At 37.8% G+C, this 24,817-nt stretch overlaps 1 protein-coding gene across 2 annotated transcripts in view; it reads right to left on the bottom strand.

Annotated features, from left to right (window-relative positions):
* Window positions 1-3,724: 3,724 nt before the first annotated feature.
* The window catches only part of LOC134651310 (uncharacterized), a 174,839-nt gene continuing 153,746 nt past the window's right edge, over window positions 3,725-24,817 (bottom strand). For both annotated transcript variants that reach the window (XM_063506367.1, XM_063506368.1), the window contains 15 exons: window positions 20,123-20,506; window positions 19,168-19,689; window positions 18,818-18,924; window positions 18,262-18,394; window positions 16,653-16,757; window positions 15,680-15,831; window positions 14,936-15,146; window positions 13,266-13,475; window positions 9,469-9,705; window positions 7,360-7,545; window positions 6,071-6,598; window positions 5,243-5,428; window positions 4,658-4,726; window positions 4,242-4,322; window positions 3,725-4,057 (listed from right to left, as the gene is read on the bottom strand). In XM_063506367.1, the coding sequence (XP_063362437.1) occupies window positions 4,266-4,322; window positions 4,658-4,726; window positions 5,243-5,428; window positions 6,071-6,598; window positions 7,360-7,545; window positions 9,469-9,705; window positions 13,266-13,475; window positions 14,936-15,146; window positions 15,680-15,831; window positions 16,653-16,757; window positions 18,262-18,394; window positions 18,818-18,924; window positions 19,168-19,689; window positions 20,123-20,506 (3,087 nt within the window). In that variant the 3' untranslated portion in view covers window positions 3,725-4,057; window positions 4,242-4,265. The remainder of the gene's footprint in view (window positions 4,058-4,241; window positions 4,323-4,657; window positions 4,727-5,242; window positions 5,429-6,070; window positions 6,599-7,359; window positions 7,546-9,468; window positions 9,706-13,265; window positions 13,476-14,935; window positions 15,147-15,679; window positions 15,832-16,652; window positions 16,758-18,261; window positions 18,395-18,817; window positions 18,925-19,167; window positions 19,690-20,122; window positions 20,507-24,817) is intronic.

The following is a 24,817-nucleotide window of genomic DNA, read 5'->3' on the forward strand; positions in this document are numbered from 1 at the left end:
GGCCGGTTTTGTCTTTTCACTAAACAGAGTCAGTGATTTGGTCAAATGACTGAATTTTTCTAGGGAAATGATGATATGGATTCGCCATTTTAACATCCTGCGTGATTTGATCATATCCCTTAGAGATTTGTTCAAATCTCTGTTTTGATCATTTCCCTGCGACATAGATACAGTATTAAGATGGCTTCTCAATGGTCAATGAGTGAGCGGTGCCTTCTCTATACCAAATAATCTACTCTCAAATTCAGAAACGATCTTAATACTCGTAGAGTAAGTAGGTATGAATTGAATTGATGAATTAAATGATCTCGAAGGTGGTTTGAATGGAATGCTTATGCGTTATATGTAATTTGATCTAACAATAGTTTGATCACCCTTAGGCAGGATGTCCGTACAAGTAGCTCTTTCCCAAATTAAATCATTGTTGGTTATGAGAAAACATTTAAAATTTGATACGAAACGTAGATAGGTACCTAGTATTTTAATACGGGAATGTACAACTATTTCGACCTATGTATTGGTAAAGTTTGCTATTTATATTATAGTAGGGTAGGTTACTGGATGCCACACTAGCGCCAACATCACATTATTTATACCACAACATTAGCAAAAAAGCTTACGGTCCATATGGATAAATATAAAAATGCTTGAAACTCCAGAGATGTTAGAGAGATCACACTAACATCTTTTGAGCGTTGGCGTCTAGTCAGCGCTATGGAAAATAGCGTCGCTGCGCAGTTGCGCCAACTTTGCGTCGAGCAGCAGCCTTTGAGTTTGAGTTGACTAGACGCCGACGCTCGGGAGACGCTAATGTGGGGTCTCCCTTAGTGTAAGGCCTGAGTGGACGCTCGAGTTAGGCGTGCAGCGGGGCGGGGCGTGCGGCGAGCATGTTAAACAAATGCAAGCGTATAGGAGCGGCCTTAGTGCACGCTGCTCAAATCACTTGTGAGCCCGACGCCAGGCTGCACGCCCCGCCGAAGGCTCCGTTTCGAGCGTCCACTCAGGCCTTACACTTGGAGCGCGTGATCGATCCTGAGGATTTTTGTTGACAGTTTAGGAACAAAGTCAGGTCCATGACTGCCAAAAAAGTACATCCATAGGAATGAGCTGGTAGAAATTGGTAATGTTGGCACTATTTGACGAATACAGTACCTGCCCTATTAGTTAGGCTGCAAGGGCCGGGTATGTGAATAATCATCGATTTATAATTTTTATAACGGCTGTCGTGTGATACTATTTAAATTAATTTATTAAGCCTATGTTAATTATTTTTATTAGAATGGACCTTATTATTAAAGATTACGGTCTTCCTATATACTTAAACCAACATTTATTGACAAGGCTTTGAGGTAGGGAATGGATATTTAATTTACTTTAATACTTGATGTAATTATATAAATGGTCGAACATTTTGCGAACTATCAAGAATTTTCTGTCTCAACTTTATCTTACGATAGTGCATGGGTATTTATTTTGTGAGTGTTTTTATTTAAGGAATCTGATTGGCTGAATATTACCTAGTCTGTTTTGTATCGTGATCGCAAATTTGGGTTCCTCTCTAAAATTAAAGCCTACTAACGACTATACCAAGAAGTGACACCAGAGTTTGTGATTAAATTATTCTCTGGCGACCTGCGGTACAAAAAAAAACATTTTACCGATTTCGGATCAAGCACGAAATAGCATTAAAGTACTTTAAATTTGACATTTGTGGTCGAATTTAAACTGTTGTGAGACATACTAACATTGAATAATTTTAAGGTTTAACATGTCGCACGAGTGACTAAAAACAAGTGAGTCTAAAACCATAAAATTATTCAATTGACATTTGTGGGTTTGAAACCTGACTGGTATCGTTGAGTTACACCTAAGTACCTAGCTATTAAATACAATTTGATATTAAACTTTGGTGTAATTGATAGGCGATTTGACTGCTCGTTTGCCTTAATCAATAAAATATATCTGATGGCGACTGTACAAATTTGCGATCCAATAATTTTACGAGTATAATCAGAAGTAGGGATCCTTATCCAACTTTAATTCGAAAACTTATAACTATGAACATGAATAACTGAAACGATTATTTTGTCGTAAGAAATGTATCAAGATTGGATACGAATTCCATTAATTAATTGAGAAGCGAGTGACAAAATTTAGGTGTTTGCTCAATAACAAGCTTCCGTTATTCTTAATTATACAAATCAAAATTACGAAGCCAAATTATGAATTAATTGCGATTGTTTGAACAAACTGAAATGGATTCGATGAACTACGTGATGAACATTTTCTTCATTGTGTGATCATCTTTAATGTTTCATGTAAATATACCAATACTGCAAATAATTTTTACCAAGGTTTTAAATGAATTGACGTGTATAATTTCAATGACGTCAAGTACAGGTTTTGGGGAGATGGCAGTCTCTTTCGCAAAAAACGGTGCGTAACGACATCAAACCTAAATTAGGGCTCGTTTACACAGGATTAACTGGCATATTGGGCAGTCAATAGCCCCCGCATTCAAAACTTAAATTCGATAAGCATCTCTGTGTAATCGTACCTTTATTTAGCTTAGCAGATTCTTAAGAGATGGGAAAAATTGCAACGTATATTGGTGTATTTACATGAAAATATCAGCCATCAACACGATATCATGCTAAAGGCTTTCCTACTTTCTAATTATCTAATTATAATAATGTCAACCTTAGTACCTACTTCGAATATTTTGAAATTGTTAAATTAAGGACGATTTTCTGAACACTATCCTCTCTTAAAGGACATATTTCCGTCCTAAAGCAGTCGATATATTTTAAATTAACCTCTTGTCTTGGACCGTTGAAGCGACGAGAATGTAGTGTCCGTTCTACGAGTATGTAACACATAAATACCTTGCAAAGGTATTTATTACAAATGAATAAAATGATTAAAAAACGAAGTTTACTGTTTTATTTAGTCCATTATACACTACATTTAAGCGTTTCTTACCTAGCCTAGTAGGCTAAAATAGAATGTTGAGTTTTTCGTCGATTTTTTCAAACCTTTACTTACAGCAGGACTTGTCGTCTTTTCTATTTCTTCTCTGTAAAACAATAGACACCCATAGTAGGTATTAGTTTTCTCTTATCCCGCCCGTAAACGGTTAGGTACCTACACTTTAACTACACCTACTTAAGCCTTTTTTACCTACTAACTACATGAGAGTAAAACTACAACAATTTTTAACTAACCTATCTACTGAAATGGCAAACTCAAGTAAGTCAAGTAGTAATTAATACTTTTTAAATAAGCGTCCCTTCCACATTCCTTCTTCATTGCTGCTATTCAACGGGAGTAGAAATAAGAAACATCATTACTTTTAAACAATAATTTTAATTCGTCATTCTTGTAAATAAAAACAAAATTACAATTGTTACAATTAGACATAGATTCGCTAATTTGTGAGTCTTGTTACATCGATTAACTTCTGTCTATAACGAAACGAAACTTATGACGGTTTGAAAAAAAAAATGTGTTGACACTTGACTAACAAAGTCGTTAAATATACTTACTGATAAAACGATATTTTTCTTCAAACCGTCTACCTATGAATAAAAACGCACTGAACTGAGTGCCATAATTTCTTTATTTTGTTCTAGTGACTTGAATCAAAATTGTGTACTTTTTGCGTATGAGTATACACGCGTGTTCTACACATACAGTATATTATGTACATACCGTACATAGCTGATTTAATAAGATATCCGTCAAGTTAAGGCACTGTGTGGGTATCACTCAGTTCTATGCGTGATTACTCAACCAAAAACATTATTTACACAAAAGAAAACACTTGGCACTGAAAAGATAAATACCTAAAGAAACAATAAACAATACATGTCGAGACATTCTTACGTACCTAAGCGTATTCTTAAATTATTCGATTAATAGTTACGTTTGTTCGATATGTCGCTTAACTATGAAGATACGTATTCGAGTAGGTGATATAATACAATATATTTACATTCGTACGATACTGGCTAAACTATTGAAGGCACCTGATTGAGGTCGGTGGAGATTTAAAAACCTGTAACAAATTAAACATTTTTTAATTTAGGTATAAAAATAATAACTAGAAATAACGTGATTGTTAAGAGTGTCATTATCATTCCGTCACGCAGCCAAGTACGACCAACATATATCCGTATAATAGGCTTTTTACATATATTATAAAGAACGTGTAATTTATACAATAGCTGTTTGAAACTTACTAAATAATTGCACGAGTGGCGGCTCTAGACGTCCGTGCTCCAAACTATCGCATTTGTACCCAATGCACAAGATGGACAATTCTGGAAAAAAACACGTGTAGACATTAGTACCTACTCTATCAAAGAAACCGTTCTTAAAAAGTTTATGGGGACCAGTTTTTTTATATATCTATACTCCGATAATTCAGACGAGCTTGATATGAATAATAAAAATCCTTTATTACAGCAATCTTATGACCCTCTTCCTAACCACCCATGCTTCCGTCATCTCACAATATTAGCTAAAATTTCGCCTTTTCGCCTCATTATCAATTACGGAGTAGATTAGATTATTGATAAAATTTTATTACAGTGAATACATATTGTCAGATAAAATACTTAATTATAAAAGCGGTATAATTATTATAGTTACTTACAACAATACTCTCGATGGCATTGGCCAACTGCTCCTCCATAATTTTAACGTCACCGTGATCCAGAACTTCCTGAAATATCAAAACATACAGTTTATAACATTAATTTAATAATTGGTTAAAATATCAATTATCCAATTCACATCATCATCATCAATATTTTAAGAATCTAGCTCTTGTCGATGGAGCAACAGGCCGCGTAGACAACATGCCAATCGCTAACGCTACGTAGCGAACGAAACGCAACTGTCACTGTCGCACTAATTTGAAAGAACGAGAGAGAGAAACAAAGTGGCTAGGCCGCCAGATACCGCGGTTCTGTGCTATTGTTTTGAGCCCCTAATATACGATAATCCAATAACCATGGACCTAGGTCCATGCCAATAACCTTTGTTTTAGGTCCATGGTGCACCTCCCTTCAATTTTCCGTTTACAGAAGTAATTTTCAGTTTGAACCTCAAACCAATGATATCAGCAAGATTAATAATTTTTGGTATAACGGGATTGTTATTTACATCGCGTCAGCTCGCTGCACGCCGCGAAAATTTAAAATATTGCTTTGACGCTCGAATTAATGCTGAAACTTACTTCCTGACACACTTTGACACCATCAGCGATATCCGGCAGCGCGGCCGCTAGACGCGCCGCGGCACACGCGCAACTGACGCTCGCCAGCCGCGCGGCGCCCTGCAGCACTCCAGCGTTGCCCTCGAGCCGCGAGCCTCGCGCGTCGCGGTACGGCAGCGGCATCGTCGACGCCGCGCGCTGCCATTCCTAAAACAATTGAGCTTCTAGAATGTGGAAAACAGTGAAGGTGCTGGCGGTAAATTAAAATCGCTGATATGTCACTAAGGGCCAGTTGCACCAACCACATTTGACGGACTGATCAGACGGCGCGTCCCGGCGCTTTACTATGAAACTTTCCATACATAAAAATTTAGCAAACTCTTTAACGATACGATTTGGCGCAACCGACTCTAAATCGTTTGCACGCTCGGTTTACGAATTCTATGGTTAGAAGAGCTTTGTGTTGGAATGGTTGTACCGTTATTTGTTTACAAATCTGAAACTTTATTTGTCACTCTGCAACGATGGTCCAGAATGTTTATTATTTATTGTCAGTTTATAAGAATCCATTTTTGTTTTAGATTGTAGAAAAGTAATAATTTAGAAATAAGTACAACTCTCAGCGATTTTAATCTAATACTAACACCCAATATAATAAGTATAATAACATCAGATTAGATGATTGACTTTGTTTTATGTTTGGATGATGTGACATAGGAGGAATTGAATGCAAAATAAGAATGTTAAACATGATATTTACCAGAACCATTAATATGGATTGGATTAATCGCATTAGAAATATTAATCAATGCAGTTATCACACTGTTTTAGTCACAAATGATACCGTACCTCAGTGTCAGTCTTCGCGTCCGCGTCTCCTATCGATCGGACCAGCTCCTTAGATATCGCCATTAAGAGGTAATTAGTGATTTTCGCTTTGGTTTCAGCAGACATCTCTCTACCGGTGACTTTGATTTCTTTGCACACTCTAGTGAGGTCGTCGTCGACCGTGTTGTGGATTCTGTCGAAGAGGTCTTCGATCAGTTGCCCGACGAGTTGGCTCCTCATAGCCGGACAGGAGCACCTCGAATCTGATGTTATGTAGCTCATGCTGTGATGCATCCTATCGTAGTCTGTCTTCTTTGGTACGGCAGTGTATATGGAGTATCCTTCGTCCACATACTCGCTTCTATCTGGTTTCAGTTCTATCCTAGACGCATGGAACGACTGTCTCATAGTTTCGCTCCGCAGCTCTTCCAGCTCTTCAGTCTTAATGGAGAGTTCATGACTTAACGTTTTGATCTTCTCATCGCATTTCCTCTTGCACTGGGTTAAAGCTTTTTGTGTTAATGCTAGCTGCTTTTCCAGAGATTCGACCTGAGAACACATGTCTTCTTAGAGAGGCTTGGATCCATGCAGGATATTTACAGGACACTCCATGCGTGACGCGGCGACGTTTGTGTGACAAGCGGGGATGCAGCGCGTTAGTGGACGGTTAAGCGGTAACGAATAAAGCGTTAGAACATGCAATGCCCAAGCTTACATACAAATATTAAGCTATTACAATTACATCTACAAACTAGATACTTGATTATAATACGTATTACCGAATCCAATGTAAAATGCATCGCTATTTATACTAAATGGTATTTTACAATCAATAAGTAATAAAGACAAAATGGTTTAGGTATATAGATATTGATCGTTACAAAACTTAATGGAGATTCATCTTACATTGGAAAAACATGCAACAAACTTATTACCTAATATACCTATACGAATATTACAAAAATATTCAAAATGTTGTGCGACTAGCTATTTTTTTATAGTAAACCAAAAATTAATACGGGGTGTTATTTCGAAGTGAATATATAGGTCACACATACTCAGCAAACTTTACAATGGGACCAACCACGAAATCTCGACAAATTTTTTGGATCTCCTATAGAAAAATCGACATCTCAAACGTATGCAACAGCCAATTCTTTTTTTCGCTGTGTCAAACTTGATGCCACTTTAGAACTTGCTCAGTATATATTCACCTCGCAAATTTTGTCTAAGAATTGATAAAACACAGTATTATCATGCGAAAATGCTAGTACATGTCACGTTTTTCTAACCAAGCCTGAATGACTAACCTCCTCTTTCAGTTCACCGTTGGTGACCTCCAGATCCTGGTGGTTCTTGCAGGCTCTCTGCAGCTCTTTCCTAACGGATTCTAGTTCGCTGAAGAACTTCTGTTCGGTTTTCCGCGACGCTTCCTTCGTGGTCTTCATTTCCGTTTCGATAGTCTTGTTCATTCTACGGAGTTGCTCGACTTCACCCTGTTATAAAGTAATCGTTAAAGTTAAGGACATTATGGTTTATCTAATTTTGAGAACATCGTAATGGGCAGCTTTGTTTTACGAGGGGCGTTCAAAATATTCTCGGTGTTGATATCTTACGACCTCTTCTAAAATTTCTTTCGTTACTGGCCGCTAAGGTTTATTCATTGACATTAAAAAAAAGTATAATTCGAACCGAGATAGTCTTTTGTTTTTCTGCAATTGCTGAACAAACATGAACATCATGTGCGAATTGACAATGTTAACTAAATTAGAACATCGATGCGTGATAAAATTCTTGACAAAACAGGGTAAAAATCAAAAAACCATAAAAGAGGAAATGGATTGTGTTTACCGTGAGTCTGCTCCTTCTTTATCTACCATTCAAAAGTGGTCAAACGAGTTTAAACGCGGAAGGGAGAGTATTGAAGATGAACCTAGACCTGGCCGGCCTGTAGTAGCTACTTCACAAGAAAATATTGATAAAGTGGAAAAACTTATATTGGAAGATGGTCGAGTGAAGGTAAAATCTATAGCACAAGTAACCAATCTCTCTATTGGTACCGTACATGATATTATACATGACCATCTTAATATGTCAAAAGTAAGTGCAAGATGGGTTCCGCGAATGCTGACTCGGCTTCAAAAAGACATGCGTGTAGCTTGTTGTTCCGATTTTATTGACCTGTGCGGTGAAAATCCTGATGAGGTGCTGCAAAGAATAGTTACTGGAGATGAAACCTGGGTTCATCATTATGACCCAGAGAGTAAACAAGAGTCCATGCAGTGGCACATTAAGGGTTCAGCTCATCCCAAGAAGTTCAAGGTCATCCCTTCAGCTGGCAAGGTCATGGCCACGATATTTTGGGATTGTGAAGGAGTATTACTAATCGATTATAAAGAAAAAGGTGTAAATATCACAGGACAGTACTACGCTAACATTCTACGTCAATTAAAGGATGTAATTAAAGAAAAGAGGCGAGGAAAGTTAACCAAAGGTATTCTGCTTCTGCATGACAACGCCCCCGTCCATACTGCTCATATTGCCAAGGCAGCTATTGTTGAATGTGGGTTTAAAACTGTTACTCACCCACCGTATAGTCCGGACTTAGCCCCCAGCGACTTCTTTTTGCTCCCCAATCTTAAAAAGGATCTGCGTGGAAATAAATTTTCTGACGATGAAGCATTGAAGGCGGCAGTGGAGGAGCATTTTTACACGAAAGATAAAAAATATTTTTACGAGGGATTAAAAAAAAAATTGATCGATCTTTTAAGTGTATGAAGATAGGGGGGGAGTATATTGAAAAATAAAAATATCAAACTTTTCGTACTTGTTTGTTTTCATTCTCATACCGAGAATATTTTGAACACCCCTCGTATATCTCGATAGTTTTATATCTCGATATACATATTATATTAAACTATCATATAACATTGGGTTACCAACCAGGGATGTTGCGAATATCCGCATCCGCAACCGCGGAACTTCCGCATTATTTTCAACATCCGCATCTGCATCCGCATCCGCATAAAATCGATGCGGAGTTTAATGCGGATGGGGATGTGGAACAGGTCGGCACAGGAACGTCTTAGCATCGGCGTAAGTGCTAGTCATTAGCCAAAAAAACCTATTTAAAATTAGCAGCAGCAGCAGCGTGAGTGGGACTTAATGTACGGAACCCTTGGAACGCGAGTCCGACTCGCACTTGGCCGGTTTTTTGGAATAAAAACGACTAAAATGTAATATTTGACGTTTTTTATGTACCTATCTTGACATCCGCATCCGCGGATGTGAGCCTTTAAAAATCCGCATCCGCATCCGCGGAAGTCAAAAAATCGGCATCCGCAACATCCCTGGTAACAACCACGCCCAAATCTACCCAAAATGCACTAATCGAGTTATCAACACGATACCTGACTTACCTTAAACTTAGCCTCAAGAGATTTAAAAGCGGTCTCAGACTTTTTTAAGTCTGCCTGAGTTTTCGAGAGCGTGTTCTGAAGGTTAAGATTCAAGCACTGGTGTTTCTGCGAGTCCCGTTCCGATTTCTCGAGGGATATCTTCAGTAACGAATCCGACTCTTCAAGTTCTCTGATCGTCATCTTTAGGGGCTCGATGATTTTCTTGAATTGGTCCTTTTCGTTTTGTAGTTTTTTAACCTGGAAGTAAAATAAAAACCTAATAACCACTGCAATATATTCAACAATCTTGACTTTTTCATGGACGGTTTAGGTTATCACTGACTATTTGGGTCTCGGAAAAAAGTTCGGAGTCTGTCTCTGATACTGCTCCGAACAGTGAACGCATATAAACCATGGAAGTATTCTGTCCGCTCAATTATGACCCAACGTAAAGTATTCGATTGTAGGCGGTGCTTACAGACTGTTCGATTGGCAACTTCAGTTCGGCCGAGATGACAGTCAGTGACGGATGGCTAAATTAGTTTATAAAGACTACGTTTTTTTGTAATTAAAAATGTCTTCATGTGTCGTGAAGTGGTGCAGAAGTTATTTTAGTTCATATCAAGGACAGTGGAATCACTTTTCACTTGTAGTAAACAGATAACTTCAGTAAAAGGGTATAGCCGGGTAAGCATGGCCAAACTGCCCTCAGCGAAAAAAACAATATCCTTTTACTGGATTATTAACCTATGTATATGTAGTGCTTTCACCAAATATTAAGCCTGAAATGCTTCAGATTTAAAAAAAAAATGCAAAAAAAGAAAAATCATTTTTATTTTATTACAGCCAAAGTAATAATCCGATTTCTTTGTAATTTGGGTATGTTGTATATACAATTAAGATCGCTTTCTGAAAAAAATAATATTGAATTATCTCTTAAAATAATAGTAAAAAATTGAGATGAAAATTTTCAGAAAAATAAAAAAAATACGTGCGAGATAGCGACAGTTACCAAATTTACATATTTTATGTAGAATTTAATAATGTTTAACATATATTTTTTTCAAAAATTAAAATCGGGATTAACAGTGTGAAAAACTCGAATTTGTAACATCCCATAATACTCTCTCTTCATACAAGCAAAGCTAAGTAGTCATAAACGAATGAAGTATATTGTGAACGCAGTCTTTACGAATTTGAATTTAGAATGTGACGTATTTTATTCATCAAAGGAACAGACATATTTCAATCGTTAACGCTCTGTATAAAATTCGTGCCTATTTTCCTGTTCCCGCGCTTTTTTTAGGGTTCCGTAGCCAAATGGCAAAAAACGGAACCCTTATAGATTCGTCATGTCTGTCTGTCTGTCCGTCTGTCTGTCCGTCCGTATGTCACAGCCACTTTTCTCCGAAACTATAAGAACTATACTGTTGAAACTTGGTAAGTAGATGTATTCTGTGAACCGCATTAAGATTTTCACACAAAAATAGAAAAAAAAAACAATAATTTTTTGGGGTTCCCCATACTTCGAACTGAAACTCAAAAAACTCAAAAAAGAAGGTATTATGGGATGTTACAAATTCGAGTTTTTAACACTGTTAATCCCGATTTTAATTTTTGAAAAAAATATATGTTAAACATTATTAAATTCTACATGAAATATGTAAATTTGATAACTGTCGCTATCTCGCATGTATTTTTTTTATTTTTCTGAAAATTTTCATCTAAATTTTTTACTATTATTTTAAGAGATAATTCAATATTATTTTTTTCAGAAAGCGACCTTAATTGTATATACAACATACCCAAATTACAAAGAAATCGGATTAGTACTTTGGCTGTAATAAAATAAAAATGATTTTTCTTTTTTTGCATTTTTTTTTTTAAATCTGAAGCATTTGAGGCTTAATATTTGGTGAATGCACTACATATACATAGGTTAATAATCCAGTAAAAGGAAATTGTTTTTTTCGCTAAGGGCAGTTTGGCCATGCTTACCCGGCTATACCCTTTGGAATAAACATGACGATATTTTTTCAATACTACCGTGCTAAGCTAAAACGTAACAACTGCATACGACTTTCATAACAACATACGACTTTTTAAATTGCGAGGATAATACGGATGGTTTTATGCCAAATGAAGTAGACTATTTTATTAACTTATGTTTGGTTTAGGTATTTTCTATATAATTATAAATGTAGTAATAAATTCCTTCTTACAGATTTGTATTTTCCTTTTTTCTTTCATGAGATAGAGCTATAAAAAAACTACCTAGTTATTTCAAATTAATAATTAAATGTAGTAATAAATTCCTTCTTACAGATTTGTATTTTCCTTTTTTCTTTCATGAGATGGAGCTATAAAAAAACTACCTAGTTATTTCAAATTAATAATCAAATTTGGTATTGTCATTTTACATTACTTTCCATTCAGATTCCCACAAGATGCTATTCGCAGAGAACTATGGAAAAAAGCTGTCCAATTAGAGAGACATGAAATTGAGTGGATGCCTGGCAAGATATCTAGAATATGTTCTATTCATGGGATAACCAAATATTTTTGCCCCGATTCGTGTACCCATGTAAATTTTGCAGGCTGTATAGCCAGTCCGATTTCTAAGATCAAGTTCGCCATACATTTACTATGGCGTACTTGATCTTAGAAAAACGAACAGACTATACCAGTACGGCTATCATCAGTTTGGCACTGACATAAACGCCGTCGAGAACGTAATTTACTTTCTATACATCTCGCTCGTACTCGCATATTAATGCAAACGAGATGTATAGAAAGTAAATTACGTTCTCGATAGCGTAGATGTCAGTTTTGACACTGTCAGTGACTCATGGTACGGGCTCTGAACGTGACCGCACTGCCATACAGATTGATAATAAAATATATAAAATACTTATTATAGCGGAATAGATTTATACAACAATGAATATTTACTTATGTTGAGCTAGTCTGTCATTTCATAACAACATTTTAACTAATTATCTTTTAACCTGCATTAAATTATTATACGTGAATTATTTGACTGGTTCTTCAATGTATGGCATAAACCTATTCCTGTCCAAGTCATATTCTAATCAAATATGAACCGCGGACTCTTAGCGGCCAGTACGTACAGCAAGAAGGTTATTAGCGGATTAATGTCGCTGATTGGTAGTTATTGACAGTATATGCATTTCATCTACACTTAGCTGTGTACGTTAGTGTAATAGAGATGACTATTATTTCGTTTACCAGCTTTGATTACAGGCTCTGTAAACGTATCGTCTTTTTAAATGTAGGCGTAATTGTGTATGTGTGCTAATTTGGCCCGAGAATTTGAACGGTAATGTTCCCAAAGGCGGTTTCCATGGTTTATATGCGTTCACTGGCTCCGAAGAATTAACTTTATATCTAGCTTTGGAGAAACGGCGGTAGACTTAGGGCTCATTTAGACGGTGCGTGAACTCGCATGCGAGTTTCATTACATTACGTCATTTGATCGGTCGGCTGAATTGATGTAACTTCAATGGTCCCTAAATGTAACTAAAATCGTATACGAGTTCGCGCGTCGTCTAAATGAGCCCTAATGCCTTACCTATACCTTCAAACTACTCTTACAATTAGTGGCATTGGCAATGCACCTCTTTCTTCTTCTATGAGTACTTACACTACTCTTACAATTAGTGGCATAATGCCCTCCTTCTTCTATGAGTACTTACCTAATCTTGATACCTAGATATCACTTGCCTCTCGCTGTCTACCAGCAACTCATCTCCAATAAACGAACTGAGGGATACCTATAATACCATGAGCGTTTTTACCTGTCCCTTCAAGCATTGCTCAGTTGCGTGCGCCTCCTCAATTTTCTTCTTGTACCCGCCCTCCATCTCAGCCCACATGTCGTCGGCCTGAGTCAACATCTCGAGGTAGGCCGTTTCCCGCCTCTCGAGCTCGGCGACGCGCGCCTTCAAATCCTTTTCGATGGCGAGAAGCGCTTGGATTTTGTTCATTGTGGCTGGGTCCACGGGGAGCTGTTGACAGTTACTTATGTAAAGTGTCATTCAATAGAACTTGCTAACTATGTAAACAAACCGCCATACTGAAATTGACACTGAATGTCAATTAACTAGTAACTTTTGTTTACATAGTTGGCAAGTTCTATTGAATGACACTTTAGTTTAATGTCTATTTACTTTTTTGTTGTTTTTTTTAGTAAGTAGTCCTAGTTTAGTAGTCCACGCAGACTTTGGGGCATTTTCACATTCATATACTCAAGGTTATCGGAAAATCCGAAAATACACAACTAATGTTTGCGTGAATCCTATTAACTTTTTGTCTGTGTATGATAAGGATGGTGACCGAATTTTTAGTCATCTTTACTATTTTTTCTAGAACGATTTTTTCTACTCGAAGTTTATCACAAGATTTGAACCTTTGAAACCTAACTTTAGACAAGCTTGTTGCAGCTTCATTCTATACATAAGCATGTACGTTTGTGCATTAGGTATGTAGGTAATGTCGGTATTAAAGTGTTTAGTTATAGCAAACTACTCGTAGTAGAAATAAACTTGAAGTAAAAAGTTGGAAAACGACTTTCATATCATAATCTAAGGCTAATCGACAATCAACACATACACTAAGCGATGGCATAGTTGTTGAATATCACACAAGCCAGCTGCTTCAACGAAATTAAACTTTAATGTCTTAATAATAAGATTTGCAATCAAGGCCACAAAACCATTCACATAACATCCTAAACGATTAGAGATAAATTTCCAATGAATTCGAGGAACTAAGCAATTAAGACTTGTTTTATGACTGTTGCGATGTTAAATATAGGTCAACGTCTTTATTACTTCTCACATAAGGACGTCATTCGGATATCTAAAAGCATGTTAAGAGTGATTAAGTAGTTTGTACTAGATTCTTTCCTACGGTCTGATAACGATGTTACAATGAGATCGTTTTCGACGAATATGATCTCGAAATCCGAGATTTGGAACTACTTACTATAGTGCGGTAAGAAACAATGTTAGGTGAAATCACAGACAATCCAACCTCTAGACATAGCATAGTCGCGGTACCCCCTCTGCCACACATACGGTAGCGTTACTCCATCTTCGAGTCAATCCCGTGCCGTGATTGGTCCGTGTCTTTGAACGGACCAATCACGGCACGGGATTCGCTCACCTCGTCCCCCCGCACCCCCGTATTTTTGGCAGCATCGGTTTCATGAAAGAATTGGCCTAAGCTCAGTCTAGAGGTTGGATTGTCAGTGGGTGAAATTATGTAAGCAAGCAGTTCAAGTTCGTAACTTTGCTGCAATATCTACTTGTATTTATTTGTAACTTCACTTTCGGTCCATATGTTTTTATCTTACAAACCATTAAAAAAAATAGCGTAGAGAGTACAGAAAAATCTGTATATCTGGTACCTATTCAAGATTAATTGATTTTGTATACTGTGCCATAGCCTTTAGCGAGTAACTTACCTCCTCCTTCAGACTCTCCCCATCAATCTTATCCTTCAGGTCGGTGATCTTCTTCTGAATCTGGTTTCCCTTGGAACTGCACCGGCACTCCGCCGCTTTGATCCGTATCTTAGTGGAGTCTAACTCCTCTTGCAGCTCTCTCACTTTAGCCTTTAGCGAATTTGTCACTATCTTCGTCTGGTTCTCTATCTCTCTCTTTTCTTTTAACAGTCTGGAAAAAATATTGAGAAATTATTTAATGTTTTTTTAATTCTGATTACTTTCTAGGAGCACATCTAATTACTAGATGGTCATCAGTGTCATCACTAAAAAGCATCCAGCTTCCCCAGAAGTATTTCACGATGTTTGGCTTTTTATTACATATGTCAACATGTTACATGTTACATGTGTCATGTCATGTCAGATTGGGCTATGAACTGAGTATAGCTAGAACGTAGCTAGAAGTTTTCCTGAAAACAAGGCACGGTTAAGCTGCCCGGTAGCAAACTACGCGCCCAAGTCCCTGTTTCACCACGCTGACATTCGCCGTCTGGCATTAACAAATCACCGTACATTGATGGTTCAATAAGTTAATATTCTACTTACCAACGTTACTTACCGACCCCGAAATCTACAGGAAATTGACAGTATCAGGCGTCAATTGTCAAGTTAGTGAAATAGGCGCCAGAGGCCACACTTGTCTTTTCTCCCTCCCACCATGATCTTTATTTAGCTTATAGATATATTGTTTTGGTATAAACATACTTATAGACCATCTCCTGCATGTCCTTGACGCCCGGCAGATCGTCGTGCGGTGACGTCACGTACTTGACCAGCGCGCCGCTCCTTTCCTTCTGCACTTGGTTGATCACGGCCCGCGTGTCTTTGCCGAAGGGGCACTGGCTTTCCAGCATACGCTGAGGGCACAAACGATTGGTTGATATTACCTATGTGACATTATCAAAACAGTTTCATGGCTTGTACAGAGAGCTGCTAAATTGCATGGACGCCTAATTATTGAATTGAACTTTATTACTGAAGTGGCCATGCAATTTTGCGCCTACACATATTGGGAGAAGGTCTGTCAATCGAAGGGGTGCACCGGCGCAGCTACGCGATGCGGCAGAACGAGGGTACCCGCTTGCTCCCTCTATCAGATTTTACCGGGTGTTGAATGCAAATGGGGCAGTAGACCGATTTGAGAGACCGAATATACCTAATATGTGTCGGATGACTAAGTATGTAGCGATCCCGGGTTCGATATACCTACATAGGTACACCAAGGTAGTTAAATACTTCTGTGATGCTGATGAGTATGGATACTTCAATATCTGAATCGCGATTGTTTCTATTGCAATTATCTATCAGCGTTCTTGGATGACGTCGACTCTCCCCTGATTTTATTTTGTGGCGAGGCATAGAAACTGTCTTGTTCTAGGTACCAACATAGAAACTGCTATTAAATATTATAATTTGGAAAAAAACTTGAAAAACATTATTTTAGTAGGTAAGTATATAAAACAGACTTCATTATATCGACCGTGAGCACTTCCTCAATATCATGATATCGGTATAACAAAATATAAGGTAAAACAAGGTAAAGGTAATAAATAGACAGTTATTTTTAATATCATAAATGTTTGGTTTTTTGCTATCCTGAAATGACAACCGAAAATATTTCGACTTTTACTCAAGTCAACGAAGACGACGAAATTTTCTAATATGAAGAACAACATACCTCTTTGCCAGGTGAAATGTAGGCGCCTATCGCATTGATGACGTTCCATGCGATCAGAGCAGGCACAGCCTTCTCCAGTTTACACAGTCTCGTGCGGAGCTCCTCCTAGAACAGGAAAAATTGATGAACTTTCGAACTTAGTCTTAACGTAGCTAATAAATACTTACTAGATTGATGGGGAGTGTGGTCCATAATTTCCGAAAATATTTTTTAAGAGCAAAGAAATTCCACTGGAAAAATATGGGAACGGAAAAATCGCCACCAAGAAAAAATGATATTCGTAAATGATGGGCTCTTGATAAGATTGGAGTGGGATTTAGAGTTCCCAGTGTCTTACATCTGATGTTTGACAGCGGACGATTACGGATTATATTTATGTATCTTCCTAAGGGTAGATTGTGCCTTAGCGGTTGACCAGGTACCTAACTCTGGTCGTCTACTTAATTATTGTCTTAATTATTTGGCTATTGTTCCTCTTTGTAACTTAGTGACAATGGATAAAATTAAATAAATAGCCATGTACAACTGCCACACTTTAACATCATTCACGTATAAGGTTCCCACACCTCTATTATCCCACTGTATCAAATTCACTCGTTCTCCATCTATTATGTAAATTATATACCACGGTTCGTTTAAAAACTTTATAGATGCATAGAGCGACAGATCAACACTTAAGTAATTAAAGATAATCAATTCATCAGTACGTGAGTACGAGTAGGCGGATATAGCGATCTCCTCACTCGATCGATAATCCACTAATCAAACTGACCTGTACTCTTGCTGGCCTTGGCCGGCAAGTACCTATATTGTCCTCATTCCTTTATGAACAATGTAGCTACTGACCACTTTACCAAAGAATGTCGCTAGTGCATTTGATGTCGGCTCATTTCAAAGGTATTGTGTTTTAATTAGATTGTATCACTGTTTCAACCGTCATTGTTAATTGCTAAACAAGGCTATAAACACTGAGACTGAAAACCCGTTATATTATTTTCCGCTTTATTGTCACGTTTAGGTACATAAACAAACAAAAAAAAATTCTTATGAGATGGAAAAAGAACTGGAAGAGAAAAGGCTGGAATCACATATTTTTCATCCATCAGTCCCTCTTAAAAGTCCTTGATACAAACATCTGTAAAGCGTTGTTTTTACCTATCGTCTGTTTGATTAGGAACCTACACACATTATTCAGTCACCTTTTGCATTTTTTAAGAAGTTTTTTTGCTTATAATGGCAAGACCGAGGTGGAGCCCACGATTTTACTAACCCACACATATACAAAAGGTTAGAGTAGCTGTGCCGCACAAGTTTATAAGTTGTACTTTTCAGCAGCTTTTGTTTAAAAATAAGGGAAAAGTGAAATAAATCACTGTCTCGGACGAGACTCTAACGCAGCGTACTACGTAGGCAAACAACACGCGCACGCCAAGCGAAGCGATGCGGCGCGGGGTGAATCAATTCTTTGATACCTGTAGAAGTGTCCTACGTGGGCGATCTCCTTGCGAACGCGAACGCCGTAGGCCCGCCGCATCGCGCCGCTTCGCTTCGCGTTCGCGAGTTGTTCGCTTACGTAAGACGCAGCGTAACTCGCGACTCCAGCCCTCACCTGTTTCTGTTTCAGCGCGCTCTCGTTCCTGTTGAGCTCTGCCATCAGGCGCTCGGCCTGCGCTCGCGAACATTCTCTTTGCTCCGTCATATCGCGTAGTTGCGCCGAACAAAGCTCATAGTCCATCTCCAACCTGTACAATAAAACAACGTTTAAAAAAGTGTCAAAAGTAAACCACTACCTATTAGTAGGAAATAGGTGACATTTTAGTGTAACGTTCCTATTGCGTTCCTAAGTGTAAAAAGTGAACCTACTTAGTATTACTTTTTGATAGTGGTTTTCTACTTAAAGAACGATGCATACAGCATACGTAACGTAATGCAGCAGGGCTTAGGCTCCCTTCGCTGTACATTGCTTGCCCTAAGAAATAGACCTCACACGCTAAATATACTCTTAAAACGATGCCTATAGATAGATAGCTAATTTAATTATTCATTACTCATCAAATAATCAATGAAATCATAGTTACAAAACGACCACATCGTTAAATTAGCTTAATGAAGCTTGACGCACGTTCGAGGCGTTGGGAAAGTGACGAATACATAAATGAACTCACTGCTGCCAGTGCAAACGGGTGTCATTTTCTATTTCTTCCAATTCACAACATTCCTCTTCGAGCCTCTCGTACTTATCTTGAAGTTCTGAAAGTTGCAATTCGAGCTCCTGCAACAGAAAACAAAAACCTCAATAACATTATTTCACCTATCTTTCTGATCTGATCAATTTTAAAGAGTAAAACTTTAGACATCACGCCAAAATTTCAATAAGAATTTTTTTCCTCGCAAGCAAGCATTTTATATACTCGTACAACGCATTACATAATTTGTTTCTGGCTGAAAGGATAGAATAATGACAAGAAATAGTTAAATCATTCAGTTGGTCTTAAAATTTCAAAGTGTTACTTACCTGTATCCTATTCTCTAATATAAACTCCGTCTGCAACCTCTGTGCAAGTTTAGCTTCCTTCACGTCCTGAGCCGCCTCGTATATAGAGATCTTTCCCTCCAAGAACTTCAGCCTCCTCTCGTAATACTGCTTATGTTTCTTCCCCAATTTCACACACCTACACTCTAAACTATCGCCCTCTTCTTTACTATTAAGCGTCCTATTTCTAACTCCCTGTCTCTCTAACTTCTCCCTAATGCTATTCAGTCGTTGGATTTCTGTGTTTAGTTCGCCGGAGCATTCAAAACTGTCGTTGACGTCTGTTTGTGTGCTCCTCGTTTCTGTTTCGGCGCCCTCGAAAATACCGCTTTCTTGTAAAACGTTGCTCGGTTTTCTTTCGTCGCTACACAAGCTTTCGAGGGATTCACACTTGTACCCTTTCTGCTGATATGGGGTGACTGTTGCGATTGCTTTTTGGATTTTTTGCGAAGTGATATCAGTTTCCTGTTTCGTTTTCAGGTCACATATTCTTTTTGGTTTGATCTGGAAGAGTAATTATTACAATTTTGGATTTTTATTTTCAAATAAACATCTCTGACGTTAGAATGTTGATGTCAATGTCAAATCATTTACTTTTAAACGGCTACCACTCTATAATTTAAAACACTGCTATGAAGGATCACACTGAAAATTGCTGCAACGTTTACGCAGCAACATCAACAATTTTGGAAAAAGTGTAAATTACAAGAAGTGTATGATAAATACATATTATAAAACAAAAATCCCCTGCCGCGTCTGTCTGTCTGTATGTTCGCGATAAACTCAAAAACCACTGTACGGATTCTCATGTGGTTTTCACCTATTAATAGAGTGATTCTTGAGGAAGGTTTTGGTCTATAATTTGTATAGGTTTTGTGTTAATTTATTGAACTACCCGTGCGAAGCCGGGGCGGGTCGCTAATATAAAAATACACACCTGATAGCACTCATCCTCGCTAACAGAACTGCTCAGCGCCTGAAGATTATACAGCAGCATCAGCACTTGCTCCAAGCAGTTCCTGTCTTCCACCGACCCAGCGTTTAAGATCATCTGTTCCAAATGCTCCTTCACCGGATTGCTCCTCAACGAGTCACTGGACTCGGAGGTGCGGTCGAGGATGTCCGCGAGGACCTGGGCCTTCGCGAAGTCTTCTTTAAAGTCGTCATGGGGGGTGGCGAGGTGGCGGCGCGGGTGGGGGGAGCTGGGGGCGGGGGATTTGTATCCGGAATCCATTCGCTTGAGCTCTGGGGACGCGGAGTCTTTGATCCGTGAGCCGGGGGACACGCAGCCTGAGTCCGAGTCCGTTAGATTGTCCCTTGCCTGTGGAAGAAAGTGATTCATTAGACATCGATGGCTGCATAGGAGTTACAAATACGTGACAGGTTGAATACAAGTAGGGTATTTATAGACTGTTTCACGTTATCATAAATCGAATTAGGGTGGAGTTCACTTGTATTCCTGAAAGGGACCATTACATTACTTTAATATGTTCTTCCTTGGCTGATACTATTTGCAAAAGTCAAGTGATTGTTTCTACATATATCTAGGTAAAATAAAATCGCTTTATTATTATTCATAAATCATTTCCTTAAGCAAAGAATGTTTACGAGCATGTTTACGAGAAGAACATGTTTACGAGAGAAAATATATGTAAGTAAATAAATAAAATACATATCATTTTCATCTCATCAAGAAACTGCGTGGCGCCTATTTAGTGAACAAATATACCTATAGTTATATAGTCAAATCTTGTCCTTATCACAATGAAATAGGGTATATAATGGTTAAAATTTCTAGGTACAGTGTAACGTTGGGCTCCAGTTAGTCGCAGTTTCGAATGAAAATTGCCGGAACTATCGGACTTCGTATCGGAGCTCATTACCATGAAGATTTAGACGTCTCCGGCTTCTGCGCTCAGCAAATTGGTATGTGCAACTCAAGAATTCAAGATCAATTTAAGAGGAAGTAAATACTATAACTTTTCTACAAATTAGCGATAGTACAGCCCTACCACAAAACTCAGGAGATTGTTGAGACAGTAGCGCGACTTTTTTTTTTTAATCGTACGAGTAGAAGGTTTTTTTTTACTTTAGGAGTTAAAACAGTTTTATTAAGTAAGTATACAATTTTTACGTGCAGTGTTTTTAAACGGATCACATTCAACAACCCAAACACGGATATCCTGTATGTTGATCCGTATTAAACTCAAGACGTTAAGCGTCCGGTTCCTGACTCCTGACGCGAATTCATAATAAATAATAATAAATTATTTTTATGCGAGCATTCACTTATGAATATTTCGGAAAAATCTGTGTTCATCGTTAAACGTAGTCAAACTAAATAACGTTTAATTTGTCATGATTAAATCGTAGCCTAATAATTGTAATCCTAGCAAAAGCTGCTGGCTGCGAATATAGGTACCTATAATTAACATATGATATAGATTACTTAATGATGAATATTATACACACACAGACTTGTATTTTTCGTTTAATTTATGTGTGCGATTGGATTCCGCCCCTGAACAAAGCATTAGCTGAAACTACTATCAGTGTCCTGATTAGTTATACTGCCGGCGTATTCGAACTTCAAGATATTCACAGGAGACGACACGTACTAGATCCATTCTAGATACGTTATAATTTAGATTTCAACTAGTTCTCTTTTGCAGCGCAATTCGGACAACCAATGTCACTTTTACGATAGATCGTGTTAGATATCTATTACATGTGAATTAGATCTCTATTAAGTAATATCTTGCGGAAATCGTTCAAGAGTATCTCCAGAATCGCGGAAATGTCATATTTGACAGGTTAGATCTTAAACATATCGTTATCGTATCTTGGCGATGTCTAAAAGATATCTAACAGATGTCTATTACAAAATCCGAATCGGGCCGAGAGTACAAATTTTCCGACTTGTTCTATTGCGCACTTCACTCGCTCTACATGCCCTTCGAGTGAAGCGTTGAAAACGGAGTGCGAACACGAAGCTAGGAGCGGAACTTGATGTTAATCAGTAGGTATACTATCTTAATTGCAGCTAACTTAATGATCTAGACTCTAGCTAGACGACCTGTAAATTTGTTTATTGAGTAAACTATGATAATATTTCTTGATCATTATATAAAATTGTCTGTAACTAATTCTGAGAAATACTAAGTATAAAACATGAAGTCAATGTAGGTAATATTCAAAATCATCGCTCAAAAATCTTACCTATCAGCTAAGGGGAAAATAAAATTTGTGTCATATATTGCACATCTTATTACATTGCACTCAATTAGGTAATTCATCTTTCTATTTTTCGATTTTGCGGCGATCTTTTTCCACTGATTTCAAAAAATAAAGACAGCTTTTCCGAGCGGATCTAGTGAAAAACTGCATAACCTATTATTTTCCTCATAGCGTGCCCTACACTTTAGATAATTATATGCAAAATATGACATTAAGTTTGATTAGATTCGATCTCAGATTACAAATACTGCCAGCATAACGTTACTGAACGTATTAGGTAAATCTACGTGCGTTCAACCATGTCTGAACATGCATGTAATATTATGCACGTATAAAACGCCGTTTAATGTGGTCGACAATTAAAAGTAAGGTTAGCAGGAAGAGACCGGGGAAGGGCAGACCCTTATTAGTTGAGTAAGTTCCTTCATCCTTGTACAGCATTATGAGTTCGATTGATCTGAAATGACTTTTATGTTCGTATCCCAATTCGTGTTTTGTTTTTGTGTTGCGTCGCTGCGTCACTTTCGTTTGTCATATTAGGGAAAGAGATGCAACTAGATCAACGTAACCCGATAACAAAGTGAATTGCCAGTATTCTTATTCTCGAAGTTGTTGTAACATTGCAATCAAACAACGAATGCCCAATAGAGTAGGGTATTTGCTAGGTAGCTGACACACCACCTATACGAACGTAAAACTTTAACTTTTGTCTTTTTTTTCCAACTCGCAGCCAAGTCAGGATGCCGATTTTTTTTAGCAACTGCGCCGTTTGTAAAACATTCAAAAAAGTTCAATATTTTTTTTTTATTAATTAATTGGTTCGCCCCGGTATTTCTTAACAAAAGTTCAAAGTTCAAAAATTCATATCTCTAAAACTACGAAAAATTGGCTAACATACATGGGGTATATTCTGATAGCCCACGATGTAAGGACTCTAAAAAAAAATTTTGGATGTCGTGGTTTGGACCATCCTGTATTTTGAAAATATTAGCAAGAAAAATATAAATAAGTACTCGTAACCTATTCTAACAAATTAAGGAGATTTATAAAAATTAATTGTAGATGGTAGGGGCATTACAAGAAACTAAAGAAAGCATAATTTCACGGCTGAACACTTTTACCCCACATATTTCCCAAGAGCTTGATGACTCAATAGGCGATAAATCGATATGCGAAGCCTATAATTTAAAACAATAAACAGGTGAACTGCGATAAAACTACTAATTTATAGTGTTGCCATCCCACTGCACAAGATAATTTGATTTGCGAAAATCTTTACCCCACCCCTAGCATATGATTGGCGCGACAGTATCTCGCGGCGAGATAAACTATGTTAATAAAAGAGGGACGGGTAGTCTATCTCGGTCCGGCTGTATACTCCTAATAAATTAACTTTAACGCGTTATAAAGTAGGTACACGATATTTAATTACTTAACCGTTTTACTGACCTATCTCTTTAATAAATTTATAGACATGGGACTTAGACGCATCAATGTGATAGCTCTAAGGTGTCTACTTTTCCGACTTTATAACTTAAGGTGACATTCGAATGTCTTCTGCAGCGGCATTTCTGTTGCGACATTATTCCAGCGGTGTTGATATCGACGCTGTATCTGTCAATTTCCTTGATAAAATGGAATGTTCGCCGCCGCATAGTGCTGCGATTATGACGTTCAATCTGTCGCTCATTTTATATCAAGGAAGTGGACAATAACAAGCCGTCCGACACTAAGGTCGTTCATCTAATAGTCGCCGAATCAAGATGAGGTTGCAACCAACATTGTTTGATGAATGACGAAGTTTAGTTCACTCGTTTTAGCCTTAGAGCAATAATTTACTATAGGGACCGTGCGCGTTGGAGGGTCTGCCATCTTGTGGCCTGAATCGGAAACATATGTGCACATGTAGGTACATTTCCAAAACAAGTGCTACCATCTACCGTTCTAGTAGGTACGTTTCCTTGTGCATAGTAGGTTCTGCCATCTTGTGAGCTACATAGGAAGCATAGACGTCACATTTACGCCTCGCGCCAAAAATCTGACGGCTCCTATGCTGCCCCCTATAGTTCATGCACGCCCCCTATAGGTACACGGAACATAATTCAACATACATAATAGAACTTAGAGCTTGTTAGAAATGCACTAGTTCATAATAACGATTTTCTTGACCCGCTCTACCATTTACGACAGTTTTTAGTGCATATCAGTTCTATGTGGGATTCATTGTTCCTTTGTAAAAATAATGGCTTCTGTAGGAATGCAGTATTAGTGCATTATGCAGTTTCTTGTACGTACAAATGTTAATTCAAGCATGTGCTTTGCATTGCAAACACTACACAATGATTTGAATAAAAATTTGTCTCTCACTAGGAAACAAGCAAGTATTACATAGTAA

This window comes from Cydia amplana, chromosome 10, assembly GCF_948474715.1.
Source record: "Cydia amplana chromosome 10, ilCydAmpl1.1, whole genome shotgun sequence".
Classification (NCBI taxonomy): Eukaryota; Metazoa; Arthropoda; class Insecta; order Lepidoptera; family Tortricidae; genus Cydia; species Cydia amplana.